This window comes from Neopelma chrysocephalum, unplaced genomic scaffold (assembly GCF_003984885.1).
Source record: "Neopelma chrysocephalum unplaced genomic scaffold, ASM398488v2 Primary Assembly neopelma1_138, whole genome shotgun sequence".
In the NCBI taxonomy this organism is placed as follows: Eukaryota; Metazoa; Chordata; class Aves; order Passeriformes; family Pipridae; genus Neopelma; species Neopelma chrysocephalum.
In genome coordinates, this window is record NW_020897800.1 from 6,474,863 (window position 1) to 6,494,068 (window position 19,206).

At 46.6% G+C, this 19,206-nt stretch overlaps 1 protein-coding gene across 2 annotated transcripts in view; it reads right to left on the reverse strand.

Moving 5' to 3' along the window:
- The window catches only part of ARHGAP32 (Rho GTPase activating protein 32), a 251,725-nt gene that overhangs the window by 119,312 nt on the left and 113,207 nt on the right, over window positions 1-19,206 (reverse strand). Inside the window, exons 3-5 of one of the 2 annotated variants that reach the window (XM_027699266.1) lie at window positions 18,442-18,533; window positions 17,376-17,417; window positions 16,879-16,963 (exon numbers count right to left, since the gene is read on the reverse strand). In XM_027699266.1, coding sequence (XP_027555067.1) covers window positions 16,879-16,963; window positions 17,376-17,417; window positions 18,442-18,533 — 219 coding nt within the window. The remainder of the gene's footprint in view (window positions 1-16,878; window positions 16,964-17,375; window positions 17,418-18,441; window positions 18,534-19,206) is intronic. The other variant, XM_027699267.1, reaches the window with a different exon arrangement.

Genomic DNA, 19,206 nt, shown 5'->3' on the forward strand with positions numbered 1-19,206 from the left:
CCCTCCAACACATGAAGGGACCATTATTTGTATTTATTTACCTCATTCAGGAACTACTTACTCAGAAAAGCCATGAGAATGGACCAGGAATGAGATTTTTTACAGTTTTTCTCCATCCTTTTTTAACAGGCTCAGTTTATATGCTGGTAACGGATATAAAGGATGTATACCATGTAAGGACAGAAGGATATATAAGGATATAAACCACCTCAAAGCTATAACACGTTATTGTTTCTGCTTATTGAGAAGTGCATCCATCCATAGTCAAAAATAAGACTAAGGCAGTGAATATAAATTTTTATACAGCTCTATAAGATATATACAGTTTTTATCTTCCTGCATATTGCATTTCATAAAACTGCTGATTTTCAAGGAAAGTGCATTAAAATCACAGAGTTAGTTACAACTATCTTTTCTTCTCTGAGCTCCAAAATCCATTAAATTCTGGGGGAGGTCAGTGACAGTTTTAGTCATAGTCTACTTTTCCATTTGGTGGAAACAAGCACATTATTCCTTTGAGAGCACTGAAAACTGATACAGCCCTGTCATTCCAGGCTATTAGTCTCTTACTCACTTCTTCTGTTTTCTCCCCCACTAAATCAATATTAACATTTTTTCCACGCTGATAAGAATCAAAGTCTCTGGAAGAAATGCCTTCTAAACCTCAGCTATCAGCAGGAGTGCCAAGGGAGAAGAAAAAACAACACAGAACCTCCAGAAACATTAATTTTGATGGGGGAAGAGTGCTGTGGCAAGGAGAGCTTAATTGGCTTAAGGGAGTCATTGATCCTGTCTCTCTGTCACATTTTCTAAGCACCTTTTCCACTCAGATACGTTTCTGCTGTGATTTCTCACCCTCTTGTCATCCAAAGAAAGGTATTTGTGTTCTTTGAACTGTGCTGTGCTGAGTAAGATTTCATTTTGCATGTACAGAGCAGCATTTCCAAGGAACCTGCAAAGGCAGGAAACAAAACTTCCTAAAGCACACGAGGGAGAAGCAAACACACCCTGAGGAGCCTGGAAGGCAGGAGCACATTTGGAGGGGCAGGATATGAATAAATCTGAATTCCCATTAGGAACTGCAGCTCCTGGGTTTTCTGTAAGAGTTCTGCTGGGACATGAATCAATCTGAATTCCCAATAGGAATTGCAGCTCCTGGTTTTCCATAAGAGCTCTGCTGGCACCCAGCCCCACTCTGAGCCCTCTCACAAACAGGACTCAGAGAGGAGGGGAGGTCAGAGGGGCAATACCAGCATTCCTGAAACTGCAAAGGTGGGACACACTCTCCTCCTATCACCCTCCTTTCCACAGACCTGATTCCAGAGGCTCAGGAGAGTATTTCAGCTTATCCTGGTGAGTTCCTGAAGTCTGATTTCAAATCAGTCCCTGTTACCTTTCAGGAGCACTGGAAAACTTGCCATTATTCCATGTTCCACATATTAACTCTATAATTAGGTGGAGAAGGGTCCATATTCTTTGAGCTACTGCTGTGGGTGCACAGCCCCCTTTTAGCCTCAGAGAATGAGCTCAGTGCAATAAGGAATCCCACAATGGTTTGGGATGGAAGGAACCTTAAATCTCATCTCATTCCATATCTTCCACTATCCCAGGTTGCTCCAAGCCCTGTACAACCTGTCCTTGAACACTTCCAGGGATGGGGCAGCCACAACTTCTCTGGCCAACAACAACAAAATGTACCTTTCAAACTCTGAAACAGGCTCTATAGGAGAAGAAATCTTGCTGGCCCAACGTGCACAGGTTTATCCTTCCCCTGCAGGGTCTGCAGGGTCGCCAAAAGCCTCGTTCAACAAAACCAAATGACCCTGTCCCAGGCAGTGACCAGCAGCCACACTTCTTTAAAGCTTCAGAAACAGACTGGAAGCAAAAGCTGACACATCTCTGAGCAAGAACTCGCAGGCCCAGGCCCAGGATGGGAGGCACTGAGTGGGGAGGTCGGTGTTACCACGAGCACCCTGAGAACTCCTTCCCCAGGACAAGCATTATTTATCATCTGCCTAAATACCAACCTCTCCTGCTGACAAGAGGAGCAGCAAACAAAGGCAAATAATGTCCCTGAGCTGGCAGGAGGAAGTGATAAAAGCTGAGGGGAAACTTCTCCCATTTCCTCCCATGACCCCCCAAGTGGGGAAGATCAGCCCCCACTCACCTGTGGGAGCCTGTGTGACACCAGCCCTGGGCTGGGCCTGCACCCCCCACACAAAACAAGGCTCAGGCTGGGACTAACCTGCCCACTGGATGCATTTCCCAAAGCACAGCCCCAGCACAGGGCTGCAGGGCTCCCATGGCTCCCAGGGCCTCCCAGCAAAGCCCAGGACCTGCAGCTTCCCACTTTGCCAGGCTCGGGCTGGGGGAAGGCACCAGCAGGATTTTGGCACACAGTGTGCCCATCATGAGAAATTATACCTTAAACTTCACACCTCAAATCTGTCCCCCTCCAAGAACCTTTTATTAACCAAAGAACCTGCAAGTCCACGTCCCACAGCTGGTTCAGAGGCAAACCTGACATGTGTTTTCTATCACCACTTGCATTTTTATACAAAAACCTGAGCAAGTGCTAAACATGGAATGGACTAGATGGAAGCACTTTTCCTTCTGGGAAAGGGAGGCTGGGAAATGAGCAGAAAAGGTACTTGGTCAATCTGATTTTCTAAAAAGAAAAGTTTTCCTTGGGGTTAAAACTTCCCTCCTTAACCAGATGTTGCATAAAAACTTCAGCCAGACTAACAGGCTTTAGCAGGAATATCCAAGGTACTCCCGAAGCTTGGATTATTGCATCTCCCCCATTCTCCATGTGCACAAACACACCCATCCACAGGTTTGTGGGGACTCTCACAGCTCCAGACCATGTCATGGTTCAGCCCCAAGTGTGCTGGACAAGCTGTGCCCTGCACAGCCTCTGCTTTTCCTTTGGAGAAGGGAGTGTCCCAAAGTACCTGCAGGCTTTGGGCAGTACCCAACTCACACCAGGATACAGAATTCAAAATACAGCTGGCAAGTAACTGAACAGTTGTGGTGGGTCTAAGGCCTAAATATTTTCTACATATTGCCAAAATGTGATTCCCCACTGCAGGTGTTCACCTGCTCTGCACAGCAAATATTGCCCATTTATATGAGCTGCAGAACGAGTATAAATCAGTTCAGACAAGGCCCCATAACCTCCCTCACACACACAAACACGATGTTTTAATATGAGATTTTACATTTATCCTGCAATCCCAGAATCCCAGAATGGTTTGGGTAGGAAGGGACCTTAAAGTTCACCTCACTGCACCCCCTGCCACGGGCACCTTCCACCAGACCAGGCTGCCCTGAACCTGTAATCAATCCTAGATGGCACAATTAGACCTTGGGTGGGAAGGGCTGAGTGCACTTGTAATTAAAACATCCAATGACATTTACAGGAGGAAATTTGAAGAAAAAAAATTGAAAGAAATGACCCATGAAAGTAGTTCCCCCAAATCCAAGCAGGTGGTTATTTGCTCACCCCCATTGCTGTGTCCCCACCAAACTGGGGATGGGGGGAGAGAAGGAGGGGACAAAGGACAGAGAAAATGCCCATTTGTGCCACATCCTGGGAAACTTCCAGTACTCTGACAGTGAGAACAGGATTAATGTCTTTATCATTAGTTAATTTATCATTAACACTCTTCCCACCAAAACAGAGGTGCCAAAACACTGGTAGAGGTTCAAACAGGCACCAGTACGAGCCCTAAAATGAGTGGGTTTAGTTTTATCTCAACCAAATTAAGGAGGAAAATCTCTAAGAAGAGACTGAAAATGAGATGCTTCATCTGAGGCTCCACGAGACTCAGAAATTGCCCAGTGGTTGATGTAAAAAGTTTCAGCCTCTCTAATTCTGATGAAAGGCACCTCCCAGCAAACACGAGGCTGCTCCAACTCAGCCACTGGGAGTGGAACAGTTGACACCACTGCCACCAATTTCCAGTTCTGAAAAGAAACGAGATGGTGGAAAAAAGACTGAAATGATCATGTTGAAATCTTAAGTCTTAAGCAATTGTGGGAGAAACTCAAGTTTCTTTAAACAAACAAGTTTCCTCACCCTGGTTGAGAAAGCCTTGAAGGTACTTGTGCACTCAAGGGCTTGCACAGCAAAGTCCCTAAGGAAAAATGACACTTATTTTGAAATTTTTAATCCCCACAAATTCTAATCTCATTCTGTAATTCAGTGATATTATTTCTTAAAGACATTATCTTAGATAATGCTGTCTAATGTCTGAGGTTGGTCCTGATGATCTTGGAGGTCTTTCCAACCCTAAAGACTCCAGGGACATCAAACTCATGCCATGGCACTGAACAGCATCCCATATTCAATATTCACTGTAACTTCTAACAGCCAAAAAAAAAAGGGATTTTAGAGCTTTTCTGGTCAGTTTTAAGGTGCTAAAGGTGAATTCCTGCTTAATTTTGACTAGAATTGAAGCTCTTAGTTCACTAAATAGGCTTAGAGCACATCAGGGGGGTACAACACACAATCCTCTGGAGTGAGAAGAAAAGTGTCAGGACAACAGCAGAGAGTCTCCTGCAGCAGCAGCACGGGCCACTCAACCTCCCCCACTGACACTGAGACACTTCACTAACACTGGGGTTTCTGCAGTGATTACATGTAAATGTACAGCAAACTCACACACAGAAAGGCCACGTGGAAAACATGACACTGCATTTTCCAGGACACAAGTACACACAGGAATTCCCTTGTTACTTGCCTGCCACGGGTTATTTATTTCCCCTCCAAAAGAACTATATCATGTGTAGTCCCAAAATCCCTGGGAAGAAAGAAAAATGCCTTCACGGATACAAAAATGCAGTTTCTGTGTGGTGACCCAGTGAAGGGCAGCAGGAACAGCAAAGCAAAATGCCTTAAATTCAGTGTATTAAAGAAATTACCTTGTAAAAGCTTCATAAATAGGATGATTTTTACTTTCATGGAGTAGTTTGTAAACCATGTGCTGGTTTTTTTTGAGCCATGTGTCAGAATCTTAATTGATTATGTCCACAGGATGGACTTCAGGAGTTAAAAACCTCCAGAGGATGGACTTCAAGAATTAAAGAGTTACCTGCACAAAGGGTCACAGGCACACCTGAAATTCCGTTTTCATTTTTAATTTAGAAAATTTTGCCAAAATACCAGAGGCAGGAGATAAAACAGTAAAGATTATTAAAGAAAAAGATTATTAAAGAAAAAGATTATTAAAGAAAAGAATATTTTAGCCTTTGAATTTCCCAGGTAACAGTTCAGGGAAGGTGGGTTATGAAAAACTCGGGTCACGCTGGAAGAGGGTTCACACCCTGGGAACTACCTGAGAGCTTCTCATGGGAATTGCAGAGCTGGGCCTTTAGTTTTAAGCATTTAACTGCACCTTCCAAACTAAAAAGGGGTTTGGTGTAACCCTGCCATAACCCTGCCCTGTGCAACGTTTGGGAGCTCCTAAAACACTTGTTCCTCTCACATCCTTGTTCTCCTCGGAGAGGCATCGACCTGCAGCCCCCCCTTGTCCAAACTGGTGCAGATTTCCAGGGAAATGGGTCTCCAGTTACTGCCAGTGTTGAAGCCCAAGCTGGCCCAGCCCCCCTGGAGTCCCTGGGCTGGCCCAGCAGTGACTCAGCTCCTCCCTGGGCACTGAGGGATGCTCAGCAACCCCAATGAATGGCCAAGCCCTCGAGTCACTGGGCAGGTGATCAGAGGTCCCAGTGACAAACTGGGGGTCAAGGACAGCACTGGGAGAGCAGGGCCAGGAGCTGGACCTTGGTCCTTGTGGGTCCCTTCCAACTCAGGCTCTTCTGGGATTCTGTAAAACACCAGAACACTTCCAGAACAGGTTCCCAACAGTTCCATATTGGGGCCAAATGAGACATTGAAATTTTTATTTTGCTTTCTAATATTGGTATTAAAATTAAGTTTTGTACTAATGACTTGGTAGTTTCTGAAGGAATAATGAATTACCAACAATTCTGTGTAAAATAAACATTCCTCTAGAGCAAGCACTGATGCAGTAACTTGTCTAAATGAGCACACAAACAATACAAGATGTTTCTTATATTTTCCATTGCTCAGACCACCTTCAGCCATGGAACCAAGCACATTTAAATGGGAATAAACTCCTGCCTGTAGAGCACCAGAGCACACACACCAGCCTCTGGACCTCACAGCACAGGGTCTGTGTCAAACACGCTGTAATCCACATTCTTTATTCATTCTGGTATCAATTAAACTTATTATTATTGCTACTCTTGCAGATATAGTTTGATTTACAGTGGCTCTTTCATCCTTAATCTGATCATCACAACTTGCAAGGCACATGCACACATAACCCTGACAGAAAACACGACACATCATCCACATCTTCATTGGTTTTATAACAGGAAAACAAACCACTCAGCCATATGATGCACAGCTAAGAATTATAAAAGCATATTCTGTTGTTAAAAATCCCAGTATTCCCTCTCTCCTGGGTTATGTTAAAAGCATAAAAGAGATATTTGGAACATTCTTTCCCAGACTGTCTCTGAGAGAGTCGATGAACGGCCCAAGTTCAGTGTCTTTGTGACATCAGAGAGGCCTGAAAAGGTGAAGGAGAGGAAAGCAGTCCCAAGACCAACCCTCCCCTGATCCAGCACAACACCAACAGCTCTGCAAAGATCCTCTGCTGACTTTAACTCCACTGAGTTGAACTCAGTCAAAACTTGAGGGACACAGGGAGGCTGAAAGGAGCTCAAAGGAATGAAGGGAGCAGGGGAAATGAAGCCCAGCCCAGCCCGGGGTGTGCTCAGGGTGCCCCTCAGAGCTCCGTGTTCCTGCTAAAACACATCCATAATTCCCAGGGCTCCAGACTGAGAGCTCCCTGCTCCTCACAGAGCTCCCAACTCCAGCCAGCTTTGATTTCATTTCCAAGCAAATGGCAAAGCAGAGCCCAAACCAAACCCTGAGCCAGGGGACCCTGATGCCCCTCCAGTCTCACACCTTTCATTAAAGCCTCAATAACCCTGAATTTCCCTCAGCTCAGCAAAGCAGCACCTTTGTCCTGATATGACATTCCCTCCCTTCCCTGCAAATCCTTCCTGCCCCAGGGCTCCAGCTCCCAGTGGGTTCCCTGCCCATTCCAGCCTTGCTACACCTGTAATTATTGCAGCACTGAGCAGATAAAACATGATTAAATAATTTAAAGTGAATTCCTGGGCTCACACTGTAAAAATAACAGAAGTTGTTTGGATTTTTGAACTATTTCAAGATGGTAAATGGGAACTTGGTCCAAACTCAGGGCTTTTAAAGCCTGAGTGTTTTGACATGTCGTTCTTGCAATAAATAAGGTTCACACTCGAGCATCAAACAGAGCAGTGAATTCCACAGCTGCAGTGCAAGGCAGATCAGAAGAATTTCTGTGGGTATCTGAAGATAAACTGGCAAAACCAGGAAATGCCACCTACCCAAAAAATGCATTTTCCCAGTCAATTTGTTTTATAACCATATTTATAAGTTTCATCAGTCTTCCAACAGAACAGAACAAATTCCAGGGCAGGTTCATGGATTCTGGACATATATAAAGTATTTGGCACTGGGTATTTTTATTTCCAACTGATAAAATACTGGATTTGTGGGTGTCTATTGAGCACCATCTTCCCTCTGAATTATTACTGATAATTTTGAGTGTGATGGTGCCAAAAGCCCCCTCTGCACTAAGAGGAGTCAGCTCTGACTGCAACTCCCAAACCAACCCCTGAGCCTCCAAAAAAATGTTTGGGGGGGGCTTTAAACATCTCTGTACAGACCTAAACAAGCTTCTCATTAAAGCTCCCTCTGGGAAATGAAATATCTGAAAGGAAGACATTCACGATGGTGGTAAGGGACATCCTGCACCTTAAAAATATGTCCCAGAGCAAGTAAATGAGTTTTTATTGATGTTTCTCTTACTCATCTGGTAGAGGGATGGAAAGACTAGAATAGAATCAAAGTTTGCTCATTTAAGAGATAGAAGAAATTACACTTCAGGAGAGGGGGTCTGAAAAAGGCAGTGAGAGCATCACATGCTTCTTCATGTAAGTATTTGACTTTAAAACCCTCAACCACACAGCCAGTGGCACATCATGGAACCAGTCCATCTCCACTGGCTGCTGCTTTTCCAGGAGAACAGCAACTGGAATGTGCAGGTTGTGCTGCCAGAATGGTCAGGAATGAGGAGGCAGAGGCAGCAATTGCTGTGTTTGGAATCCTCAGTGTTGATCCAGGAGCTCTCTGCCCTGGGTGCCCAGGAGAGCTGAGGTCACTGTCCTGCCTGCAGCACATGGAAGCAGGAGCTCCACCTTCTGCTCACACACCGAGCAAGGGATAAAATAACCAACATCTTCCAGTGCCTTCTAGACACACACCAGGACCTGGGGAGGGGGGGAGGATGTGCCTCTGTGTGTGTTTGTCCTTTGAAAATGAAAAATCTGCCTGAATGCAGACCCTTGGGAATGTTTCTGTTCACCGGAGACCTGCACAGACCCCTCTGCTGCAGGGATAACAAACAGCCAAGGTGGGGGCTCAGCTCAGCACATCTCAAACCCCCTCTGTGATCCCTGGGCAGCTGCACAAAACTGCATCAAGAACCCATCAGAGCAAACACTTTCCCATGGAGTATCCAAACAGCTCAGGGCTCTTCCCTGTGCTCCCTTCCCTGCAGGACAGCTGCTCACAGCACAGGGCAGGGCCAGGCCTTTCCTGAGCACTCAAACACAACTCTTCCCTGATTTTATAACGAGAGAACAATGTTGAGCCAACACACCCCATCCCTGGTATTACTGGGGACAACAGTGCTGATTTTCCAAGGTTGGAAACTACCTGGACACCAGGTCACGGAACCATCCCGAGTCAATGGAGTGTGCAGGGTTCCCAGCACACCCAGAGACACAGATAGAGACATCTGGAGTGCTCAGAGCAGCACAGCTGGAGCAGCAAGGGATGGCAGAGCCAGGACAGGCAGGAAAACAGATTTTGCAGGATCAGGATATATCCTAGAAACATGAAATCACAGAATCCCAGCATGGTTGGAAGGGACATTAAAGCCCATCCAGTGCCACCCCCAGCCATGGGCAGGGACACCTTCCACCAGCCCAGGTTGCTCCAAGCCCCGTCCAACCTGGCCTTGGACACTTCCAGGGATTCAGGGGCAGCCACAGCTTCTCTGGGCAACCTGGGCCAGGGCCTCCCCACCCTCACAGGGAACAATTCCTTCCCAGTATCCCATCTCTCCCTGCCCTGTGAGTTATCCCAGCTGTGCTGCTGCCCCAGGGAATGAAGGAGCACATTCCCAGTGTCAGGACAGGGACAGCCCTGAGCTGAGCTCGGGAATGAACATTCACCAGCCCCCAGCCAGAGCTGCCCCTCCCAAGCCCCAGCTCTGCCCTCAAAGCCCCACACTGTGGCCCAGGAGCACAAACAAACTGCCCCTTCTGGGAGCAGCTCCAGCAAACACAAATGGAAATGCTCCCAGGGAAATTGGGTTTAAGAGCTCATTCATCCCTGGCCTGACAAACCTCCCCGGGAGCACAAGCACAGCCCTGCCCCTGCAGCCCCGGGGTCACACAACGTGCCAGCCATCAAATCACCCTGGCACAGCCATCAAATCACCCTGGCACAGCCATCAAACCACCCTGGCACAGCCATCAAACCACCCTGGCACAGCCATCAAATCACCCTGGCACAGCCACCAAATCACCCTGGCACAGCCATCAAATCACCCTGGCACAGCCACGAGTCCAACATCATCCTGAATTCCAACACCATTCCTGCCAGCAGCATGGCTGACTACACACAGAGCCAGAAGGGATTTAATCTTCCTTCAAACTCCGAAACACCAGTGAAACAGGGATTACTTTTTTGGATTCTCTCCAGACTTTTAATATATTTTAATTATACCTATAATACATCTTTCTGTTTTTTTCAGGTCATTAAACCTCAGGGAAGAAAAATTTTCCGAAACAACTTTGTTCCAGCTACTAATTAAACCAATTTTAATACTTTTCTGTGCCACATTGGTAAAGATGATTTATGAGGGTGGCAAACAGCAGGAGGTCAATGCCAAAGTTAAAGCTGGCCTTATTACACCACTTTAAGATTTACTCTTGCCATCAAACAGCACCAAAAAATAAAACTCCACAGCTTTCTGTATTTTCAGTGTTAAAGGCAAGGGAAGGGAAAATAAGGTGGATTTCTGCAGGAGCTCAGTGTTTTCAAACTGTTGAAGAAATAATTGTACTGAATCAACAGGTAAAATCTCATTTGCTTCTTTATTTCTGGGTTCCAGCCCACCCTTCCATGTATCCAGCTCAGCTTAAAATATAAACATTATATGAGTTTAAAATAAAGAACACTGATGGAACCAGACAAGGCTAATCCAGATAAATAAATCAAGATAAATCCTGACAGAAACTGTGAGAGGCCACTCCATAACCAGGCAGCAGAGCAATGCCACCCAAATTACCTTTACTTCATAAAAAAAGACAAAGTATTGATTTCAGAATTGTCAGTCACAGGGAGCAAAGTGTATAATTCACTTTAAAAATGACTTAGCAGTAATTCCACATGGGAACACATGGAGCTGGATACTCCTCTATGGATCAGGGTCACACCTCCACACTCAGAGTTATCCTTCCACTGAAATCCCAGGGATTTCTCTCCATTTCACTGGGAAAAAACCCAAGCAAGCTGGAATTTCACAGGTGTGATCTTGTTCCAGGGAAGCATTTTTCCGAGGAATTATTGGCGAGCTGGAAGCAGGACCAGGAAACAGCAGCATCCAAAAACTGAGGTGAACTGACTCGAATATTTTCCTGACATTTTTGGCACCAAAAAGCCCGGCCTAGAGACTCCACATTTTTCACATTTGTTGGTCTTGGCAGGGGATTGTGGCAGTTTTCAGGGAGCTGTGGCTGGAATTATTAAGTTCATAGAAGCAGTTCCCACCTACACTTCTGAACAGTTGTTTTTATACACCCACGTCCTCAAAGCAGCCCTTGCAACATCCCCACCACCACTTGGGAAGTCAAGAGGGAAGAAACCACATGGAAAAGATGGGGAATGGGAGGGGAAGGTCTTGGTTTAAAGGGGAACATCTCAGAACACGGCCTGGTCATTGTGGGAGGAGATGAACAGCAGCCAAAATGAAGGACTAAAAGGAGCCTCTCTTCACATGCAATTCATAAGGACAAATAAACCCCAGCGAAATTGTCTTTTACAGCACCACCAAAACACCAAAATTCAGGCCAATTTTCATGATTTTTACTAAGCACTTCCACGCTTTAGAGGGATTTGGGCAGGGAACTGCTGTTTCATGTTTTGCCTTTAAAAGTCAATATTTTTTCCTTTTTAAACACTTTGCAAATGAGTGGAATAAATGAAGACATCACAGTCTGTGGCTGCTCAGCAGTGCCAAGGCACTGACAGCATCGTGCCCACAGCAGAGCTAGGGGATGAAGGAGCCCTCCTGCACTGCAGCCTTGGGATCAAACCCCTGCTGGGAGAACATCTGAGCCAAGCTGTCCAACCTCAGGCAGGGAGCATTCCCCATCCCTGTTCCTTCCAGTTGATCTAGAGAACTGCTTTTAGCTGTGGCACAAACTTCATAACCCACCCCACTGAACTCCACTCAAGGGTATCTGCTCAGGCTGCACCATTTTTGTTTCCTTTGCAATCCATCCCAGGCAAAAAACCCTCCTGTCTAATGAACAGAGACACCTTCCCAAGCACAGTCCCCTCTGCCCTGGAACATTAATATAGAAAAGGAAAAAGGCAAACCGAAGGATGACCCCGAAAAACATCTTCTGAACAGGCTTTGCTGACAACAGGCACAGAAGGGCTCGGCTGCTCTTTGGGATGTCTCTAACTGTTGAGGCACGACAGGAAAATCCAATTCCAGGGGCTGAAGGTTGGCTGGGAGGCTGTGCCAAAGGCATTCCCACAGCACACAATGCTCCCGGTCCTGACAGGAATTCCTGGCAGCTGATGCCTCCGCGGGAGGAAGTGATTGTGCTTCAAATACTTCCTTTAGCACTGATAACACCTCCTGCCACTGCTCAGCCACAGCTGGGAGATAAGGAGAGGATCTTCCAGCCCAGAGCCAGCCCTGCCCCAACAGGGGGTTATTTTTAGAAAGCAGCAAACACAGACAGAGACTGTGCTGTTTGAAGGGACAAATCTGTGTCAAATGCAAGATGCTGGAGTGAAATAAATGTGCATTACAGCACTTCCTTCAGCAATGGGCTTTCAGGGAGCAAAGGATGTTATCTGGGAAGCACAGAGCTGATCAGCTCTCCGTATCCATCACCAAAACCTCCCCAACTACACAGAACTTCCTAATTCTTTCAAGTGAAGAACAGAGTCTTTATTTCTGGCAGGAAGTAAAGATATTTATGGAATACCTGAGCACTGTTTCTCCTGTTTATATTAATGGCACAGAGCACTAATAAAGTAAAACCACATTTCAGGGAATCATGGAATGTCCTGAGTTGGAAGGGACCCACCAGGAGCATTGAGTCCAACTTCTGGCCCTGCACAGGACAGCCCAAAATCCCACCCTGTGCCTGAGTGTTGTCCAAACACTCCTTGAGCCCTGGCAGGGTTGGTGCTGTGACCACCAATTTGCACCATGTTAAGGAGGGTGAATCATTCTGCTTTGTCCAAGTTAATAATGACATGGGGAGTTGCTGAAATAATTCAATTCCTGTGCATTAACAAGCCCTAAAGCTCACGAAGGGCACTCAGACACTGTGCCACAGCTGTCCTGAGACACTCAGTGACATGGCAAGGGGTTCACCTGAACAGCTCCCCAGCCCTGGGACACACCAGCCCAGCCCCTGGGCTTGGGAGGAGCTGCCCTGGCTGGTGGAGGACCTGTGGGTCAGCAGCTCCCTGGGGAACAGCTCACACCCCTCAGGAAGCTCTTCAACCAGCAGACACTGAAACCCTGCCTACATTTCATGAGCTGCCTCAGGTACAGCCTGGGAGCTCATCTGGAGTTCCACTGGGATGATTCAGGCACTTCTGAACTTCAGTGCATGGGGAGCCCTCCTGGAAGAGACTGAGGACTCCCAGCAGAGTCAGGGCAGGCTCAGGTTGGATCTCAGGAAAAGGTTCTTCCCCCAGAGGCTGGTTGGGCACTGCCCAGGCTCCCCAGGGCAGTGGGCACAGCCCCAAGGCTGCCAGAGCTCCAGGAGGGTTTGGATGATCCTCTGGGGCACAGGGGGTGACTCTTGGGGCTGGGCCTGTGCAGGGCTGAGGGACTGGATGATCCTTGTGGGGCCCTTCCAGCTCAGCACATTCTGGGATTCTGTGCCCTCCACCCTTCAGCGTCACCTGCACACTCAGGTGCCCTGAACACCAGTGTGAGTGCAACCAGGATCAGTTTGTACTTTAATAAACTGAGTTTGGATGTTCTGGAGAGGCATCACAGACAGGCACTGGCCAAGAATCACGGAAAGGCAGCAGAGATAAAGAGAGAAGGAGCCCAGCAGAACCCACCCAAGCCAGGCTGGGGAACCACACGCAGTCTGGGTAACCAGACTGAGACTTTTTTTTAGCATACAGCTGTTGAATTATATTAATGTCTCTTTAAATTATAAATGAAATTTAACTCTGTCTCAGTCTAGAGTTGGTTCTTAACGCAAACAAAAGGCCGTGGGGCCCTATCTCACATTTTTTAAACTTGGTGAATTTGAAGCTGCCTCAATAGGTCCCACACCTGATGAGTTATTTTCAGTTATTTTTTCACAAATCTGAGAGAAGACCAAGAGATAAGAAACAAAGTTTGCACTACCTACATGCAAAGTGCTGATGGTGACCAGTGTGTACTTTTATCATTTTACAGGTCTAATCACAGATAGTCTTCTGCACCAATGCAGTTTAACCACTTGGAAATGACCTTCTGTTTGTACAGAGGTTTTCATGTGGACTTACCAGCAATGTATTCAATGAGTGAAAACCAGATCCAAAGAGTTAAAGGGGAGATGCTTTGTGTTTTAGCTAAATTGAGGAGAACCATGGTCTCATGGCATCCCCTTGGGCCACACAGAACATGGCAAGGCTGAGCCTCAGCTCTGAACATTTGTCCCACATCAGACTAAAATATATCTATTGAACACAACCTGGGTTTGCATTACAAGTTAAAAATCAATCATGCAGCCTTACAAAATAATTGCAGTAATAAACATAAGGTATTTCAGCAAAACACCAGTGAGGTTTGGGCACTGATGCAACCTGTGGAGCCCAACCTGTACCTCCAGCTCTGACATCAGCTGGTGAACCAGCAACTTCCTGCCCGTGCAACACGTGCCTTGCTGACAACCACAGAGAAGGGGAAAACCTTGCTGCTAAAGCAGCCTGGCAGAACATTCCTGAAGAGCAAAAGCACCCCAAAATGCACTTTGTTCCATTAGTACAGTGCTGGGATAAGAAGAGAACAAATCCTTTCTTCTACATCTCAGCAAGTTATTTTAAAACATCCCATGAGGTGAAATGCCAGGATATTAATACCTCTTGCACCATATTATAAGTGACATAAACGTTACAAAACAACCTGAAATTTGGCCAGGCTGTTAATAGACAGCATTACACAATTCCTGACACAGCCACATAATACTGTACTTCTCCCATGCAAATTTTTAACAGTGAATAGATTTTGAAAGGAGTTTCCACCCACCAGCCCTCAGATGCAGCTCAGTAATTTGCTATTAGGTGCCAAGCTGTCACTTCCCATCACTCCAGCCCACTGCCATTCTCTGCTCCACCTTGGGAGCACAAAGGAGCCTCCAACCTGATTAAAATGTATGAGCCCTGTGTGAAGCTATTTTTAAATCTGTAAACTAATACTGCTGTTGTATGAACAGCTTTCATTTTTTCACCATTAATACTGGTCTTCCAAGGAAAATCTGCAATGCCTTACTCTTCTGGACTTCAGGAGCAAAGCTCTTGTTCTTGAGAGATTTTTAACCATTTTAAAAAGTCATTGCAGTGAGGGGGTCTACCAGGAATCTTGCTCAGGAAAAGGAAGGAGTGAGAGGCACAGAGGGCCTGAGTCACCTATTTAAGCAGAAATTTTGCTTTAGGAGCACAAATAGTTAAACATGTAGGGTTTTGCAGAGGATGATGTGGTGGGAACAGAGAACTGACCTCTCAACACACACAGTCTCAGTTTTATGACAGTGCTTCCCATGCTGCCATCAGGCACTGTCCTCCTGGAATCACAGCACAGACACAGAGAGGAGACAGCTCAGGGGCTGAGATAACCAATAATCCAGCTCAATAATCAATGCCATTTTTCCTTCCTGGGCTATATCCTTCCCCAATTGCTGTTTTTCAGGCAGATCTCCTCTGGTTACAGCTGCTGCTCTGGCTGTGCCAGAGGATCACTGAGCAGGAGGATCAGCAGGGAAGCTGCAGGAGCAGCAATGACACCACAAAAACCAGGGTCAGACTCCTCCTGTTTGGGGGAACTTGCCACCAGAACATCTTGCAGGAAAGTAGGGAAAGGAAATATTATCTGATTGTGCTTCTCCCTCTCACAAGCACAAAAATCTCAGCATATCAACCCAACAGGTGTTCCCTGCCATCCTGAAAACATCCCAGGAAATGCTTAAACCCACGAAAGAATTAAATTGTGTGTCAAAAATGCCAATGCCATGCACAGGTTGTGCTCCCTCTCCAGCTCACACACTGTGCTGAACATCCCTAAGTGATGGAAAGGAGAACTCAGAGGAGCACAGGGTGCAAACACCCCTGGGTGTTCATTCCTGCTCCCTCAAATGACTGAACAATTAGTGGTGTCAAATCAGCAAATTACCAGGAGACAAAAACCAGAGACATAGATAGATCACACTGTTCCTACACACAGAAAATGAAAATAAACACAGTTTGCAGGGACTGCTCCTGTTTGCCCAGCAGCCCCTGTCCCACAGGCCCGTCAGAGCTGTGTCCTCTGGGTCCAGTGTTTGGTGGGACTGCTCAGGGTCAGCAGGGCCCACCCAGACCTGGCCTGCTCAGGGCCACGAGGTGTGAGGAGCAGCACATCCCAGCCCTGAGCAGGACCAGGCTCCTCCTCAGTGGGAATTTTACAGAGTTAAAAAAACCAGCTGCAAATTGTGCCTGCAAAGCTGTCAAGTACTACAGCAGGAAAAGCTGTAAATAATTCACTCTGGATTACAGGAAATGTTTTACAAATGAAAAGGTTGTAACCTCTCTTTGCCTACAAGGCTGGCAGATGCTGGAGGCATTTCTGCTTCTCTAAGTGCAGAACAAAATGTGCCCTGTTTGTGAGAACCAGCAGTGGCTGCTGGGTCTGAGCCCTCCCTGGTGCTGCTCCTGGAAAATGCTCCTGCCTGTGCTCCTGAGGGGTGGATCATGCAGGAGCAGAGCTGCACACTTCCAGAACTGCACCACTGCCTTGGATTTTGATGACACAGCTGCTGCAATGCACAATGCAGAGCTCTGGGAGCAGAGAAATGTGATTTATTTGTATTTACATCAGTCCATTCACACAACAGTTTAATGACACATACACAAACTGAAAATGCACATGCAGTGATTGCAGATGACTCAATAAGGAATGTCTAATGCAGCCTTGAAACAGTGACATCAGTCAAATCCAGTGGGAATAAAACCATCTCCAAGCTCTAAGGAGAGCTCCACGTGGCCAATAGCAGATTCTGGCCCAGCACATGGAAGCAATTCCAAAGAAAGACTCTACTGCTTTGACTTCTTACTAAACATTTGGCACCAAACTCAGGGCAGGCCCCTCTATTCCTCCACACCAGGTCAGTTGGCAGCCAAGCACAAGGATGTTTTGGATATAAAGGAAACGTGGGACTCACCTGTATGTTGCCAAAATCCACGTTCTCGTAGTGGAAATGTGCACACTCGGCCATCTTCGGGAAGTGCCCCTTGGTGAAGGATAACCTGGAGCACACCAAGAGCACACCATGAGAGGGATGCAGAGCACTGCCACAAAACACAGTCACTGGGATAGAACAACAGCTTCCTCATCCCAAAGCCAAGGGAACAGAAGGATAAATAACAACCTCCTCATCCTGCAGCCAAGGGAACAGAGGGGTGGGTTGATGGGATGCACCAGAACAGTGGGGAAAGGAACCGAGGGAGAGAGGAGAAGTGCAGTGCCAAGTGGCTTTTCCATTGCATCCCTGGGAACTGTGTGACATTCCAACACCACCAGAGCCCACTGCATCCCTACAGAACCCTGTGGCATTCCAGCAACACCAGCAGCCTGGGGACACGGAGCAGGGACAAGCAGCTGCAGCTCCACAAATGCACATCCACAGCCTTACACGAGACACAAGGAAAGCAGAATTACCTGTGAAAGGCATCACAGCCCATCAGTCCCGGGGGGATGTATCTGAGGGTGCAGAACAAACTCTATTTATCCTTTGCCTCTTTCAAATCCAAAAGTCAGGCATCGTTATTCCCGAGTGTCTCCAGCTACCCTGGAGGCTGCCAGGGAGCTCCTGGGGCTCTGCACATGCTCCTGCTTCTGCTGAAGCTATTCTAGACTCCGAGAGATATTTCGGGGGGGAGCCAATGAGATTGTCATTATCCTGCTCTCTCTTCCCACGGGAATACAAGTGGGAAGGGAGATGAGCATCTGGCTGCTCAGCACTAGAACAAAGAGCCACTTCCCTCACAGCAGAGCACCGGGCAGAGGGGAGTTGAAGGCACAGATGGATCAATATTGGGGAGTTCTGGGCCTCAAGTCAGCACTTTTAGCAAAGTAATATTGATTATTTTTGATCCCCGTTGCAGGTTTAAAACCTTAGCTGAAGAATAACTTGGGTTACAGTCTCTGGGAGACAATCAGAGAGAGAAATATTGTATAAACCCACAGGAAAAAAAACAACCTGAGGGATCAGAGAAGAAAAAAATATCCCTTAAAAGGAAAAATTGGGTAAAATCCATTCAAATGAAGATACAAAGAATGCAAAAAGAAAGGAAAAGAGGAAAATTATCAAACGAAAAATATATCTAGGCCACCCACTTGTCCTGGTTTAGCTTTCCAGAGCATAGGGAGACAGGGAAAATGATCTCATTTACACATTGCCTGGGCTTCTCTTCAAATTTCTTCTCTATGTTTTTTTTCCAGTTTCAGGAAGAAATCACAGAAAAATTAACAACACTGTAACAGTGAGTTCACAACTCTACCAAGCTTTGCTTCTATGGCCAGAAGCAGGTGAGAGAAGAGCAGAGCCTCTCCCATCCCCACTTTTGGATTACATCAGTCAGAATTTCGTTTCACAGGGATTTTGGTTGCTCTGCTGAAGATACTGTGAAAAATCGCTGCTGAATTCCCTGTATTGCAGCACAACAGCTGAACCCCAGGATAGTGAACCCAGAAGGGCAGGAAAATCAGAGAAATGTGCTCTTACTTTTTGACATTCTTCACCTTCATGCTGGCGGTGCTGCCGCAGGAGCGCAGCGGCAGCTCCCCCGGGATCTCGGGGATGTCAGCTCCTCTGGCCTGCAGGAAACAGGGAAAAAGGGGGTTAAAGTGTGGCTGCAAGCTCTGGACATCTCCCTCCTGAGCAGGAGCCTGTCTGCTCTGAAGGACAAACCCCACATGTGCTAAAAGTTGTGCTTCTGCCTTTTTAACACAGAAAACGGACCCTCGGGATTGGGGTCTTGGATGGGATGATCCCGACTGTGAAGATCTCTCTCCCATGCTGCAGAGACTTGCTAATTCTTAGCAACAACTGTGAAATCCAGTGTTTAATTCATTACTGCTTCTGGTTCTTAAAGGGCAGATTTTCAGAGGTGGGAGTCAAACAGACATTCCCAAACTCCACACTCTGACTCCTCATTAAGGACCTGGTTTTCCAGGCATCTGTGCAGAGGCACTGAAGCAGCTGGATAGCTCACACAGTGGAAAACCAAGTTAATGCCAGAGCTGCTTTCATGTGGGAGGTGACCTTTTAAAATAGAAGTTTGAAGCTATTGGTTTAAGTGCATGACGATATTATAACTCCTTAATTACTGGAATTCAATTACTTCAGTCAGGCCAGAACTCCAAGCTCCCTCCTTTCTGTTCTGTCACACTTTCCCATCCTCTCCTTCCTCCAGCTGCTCTTTCCTGAGCTGTGAGTTCAGCTGGGCTTGGATTCTCCATCCCAGGGACTCTGAAACACTGCAGGGGC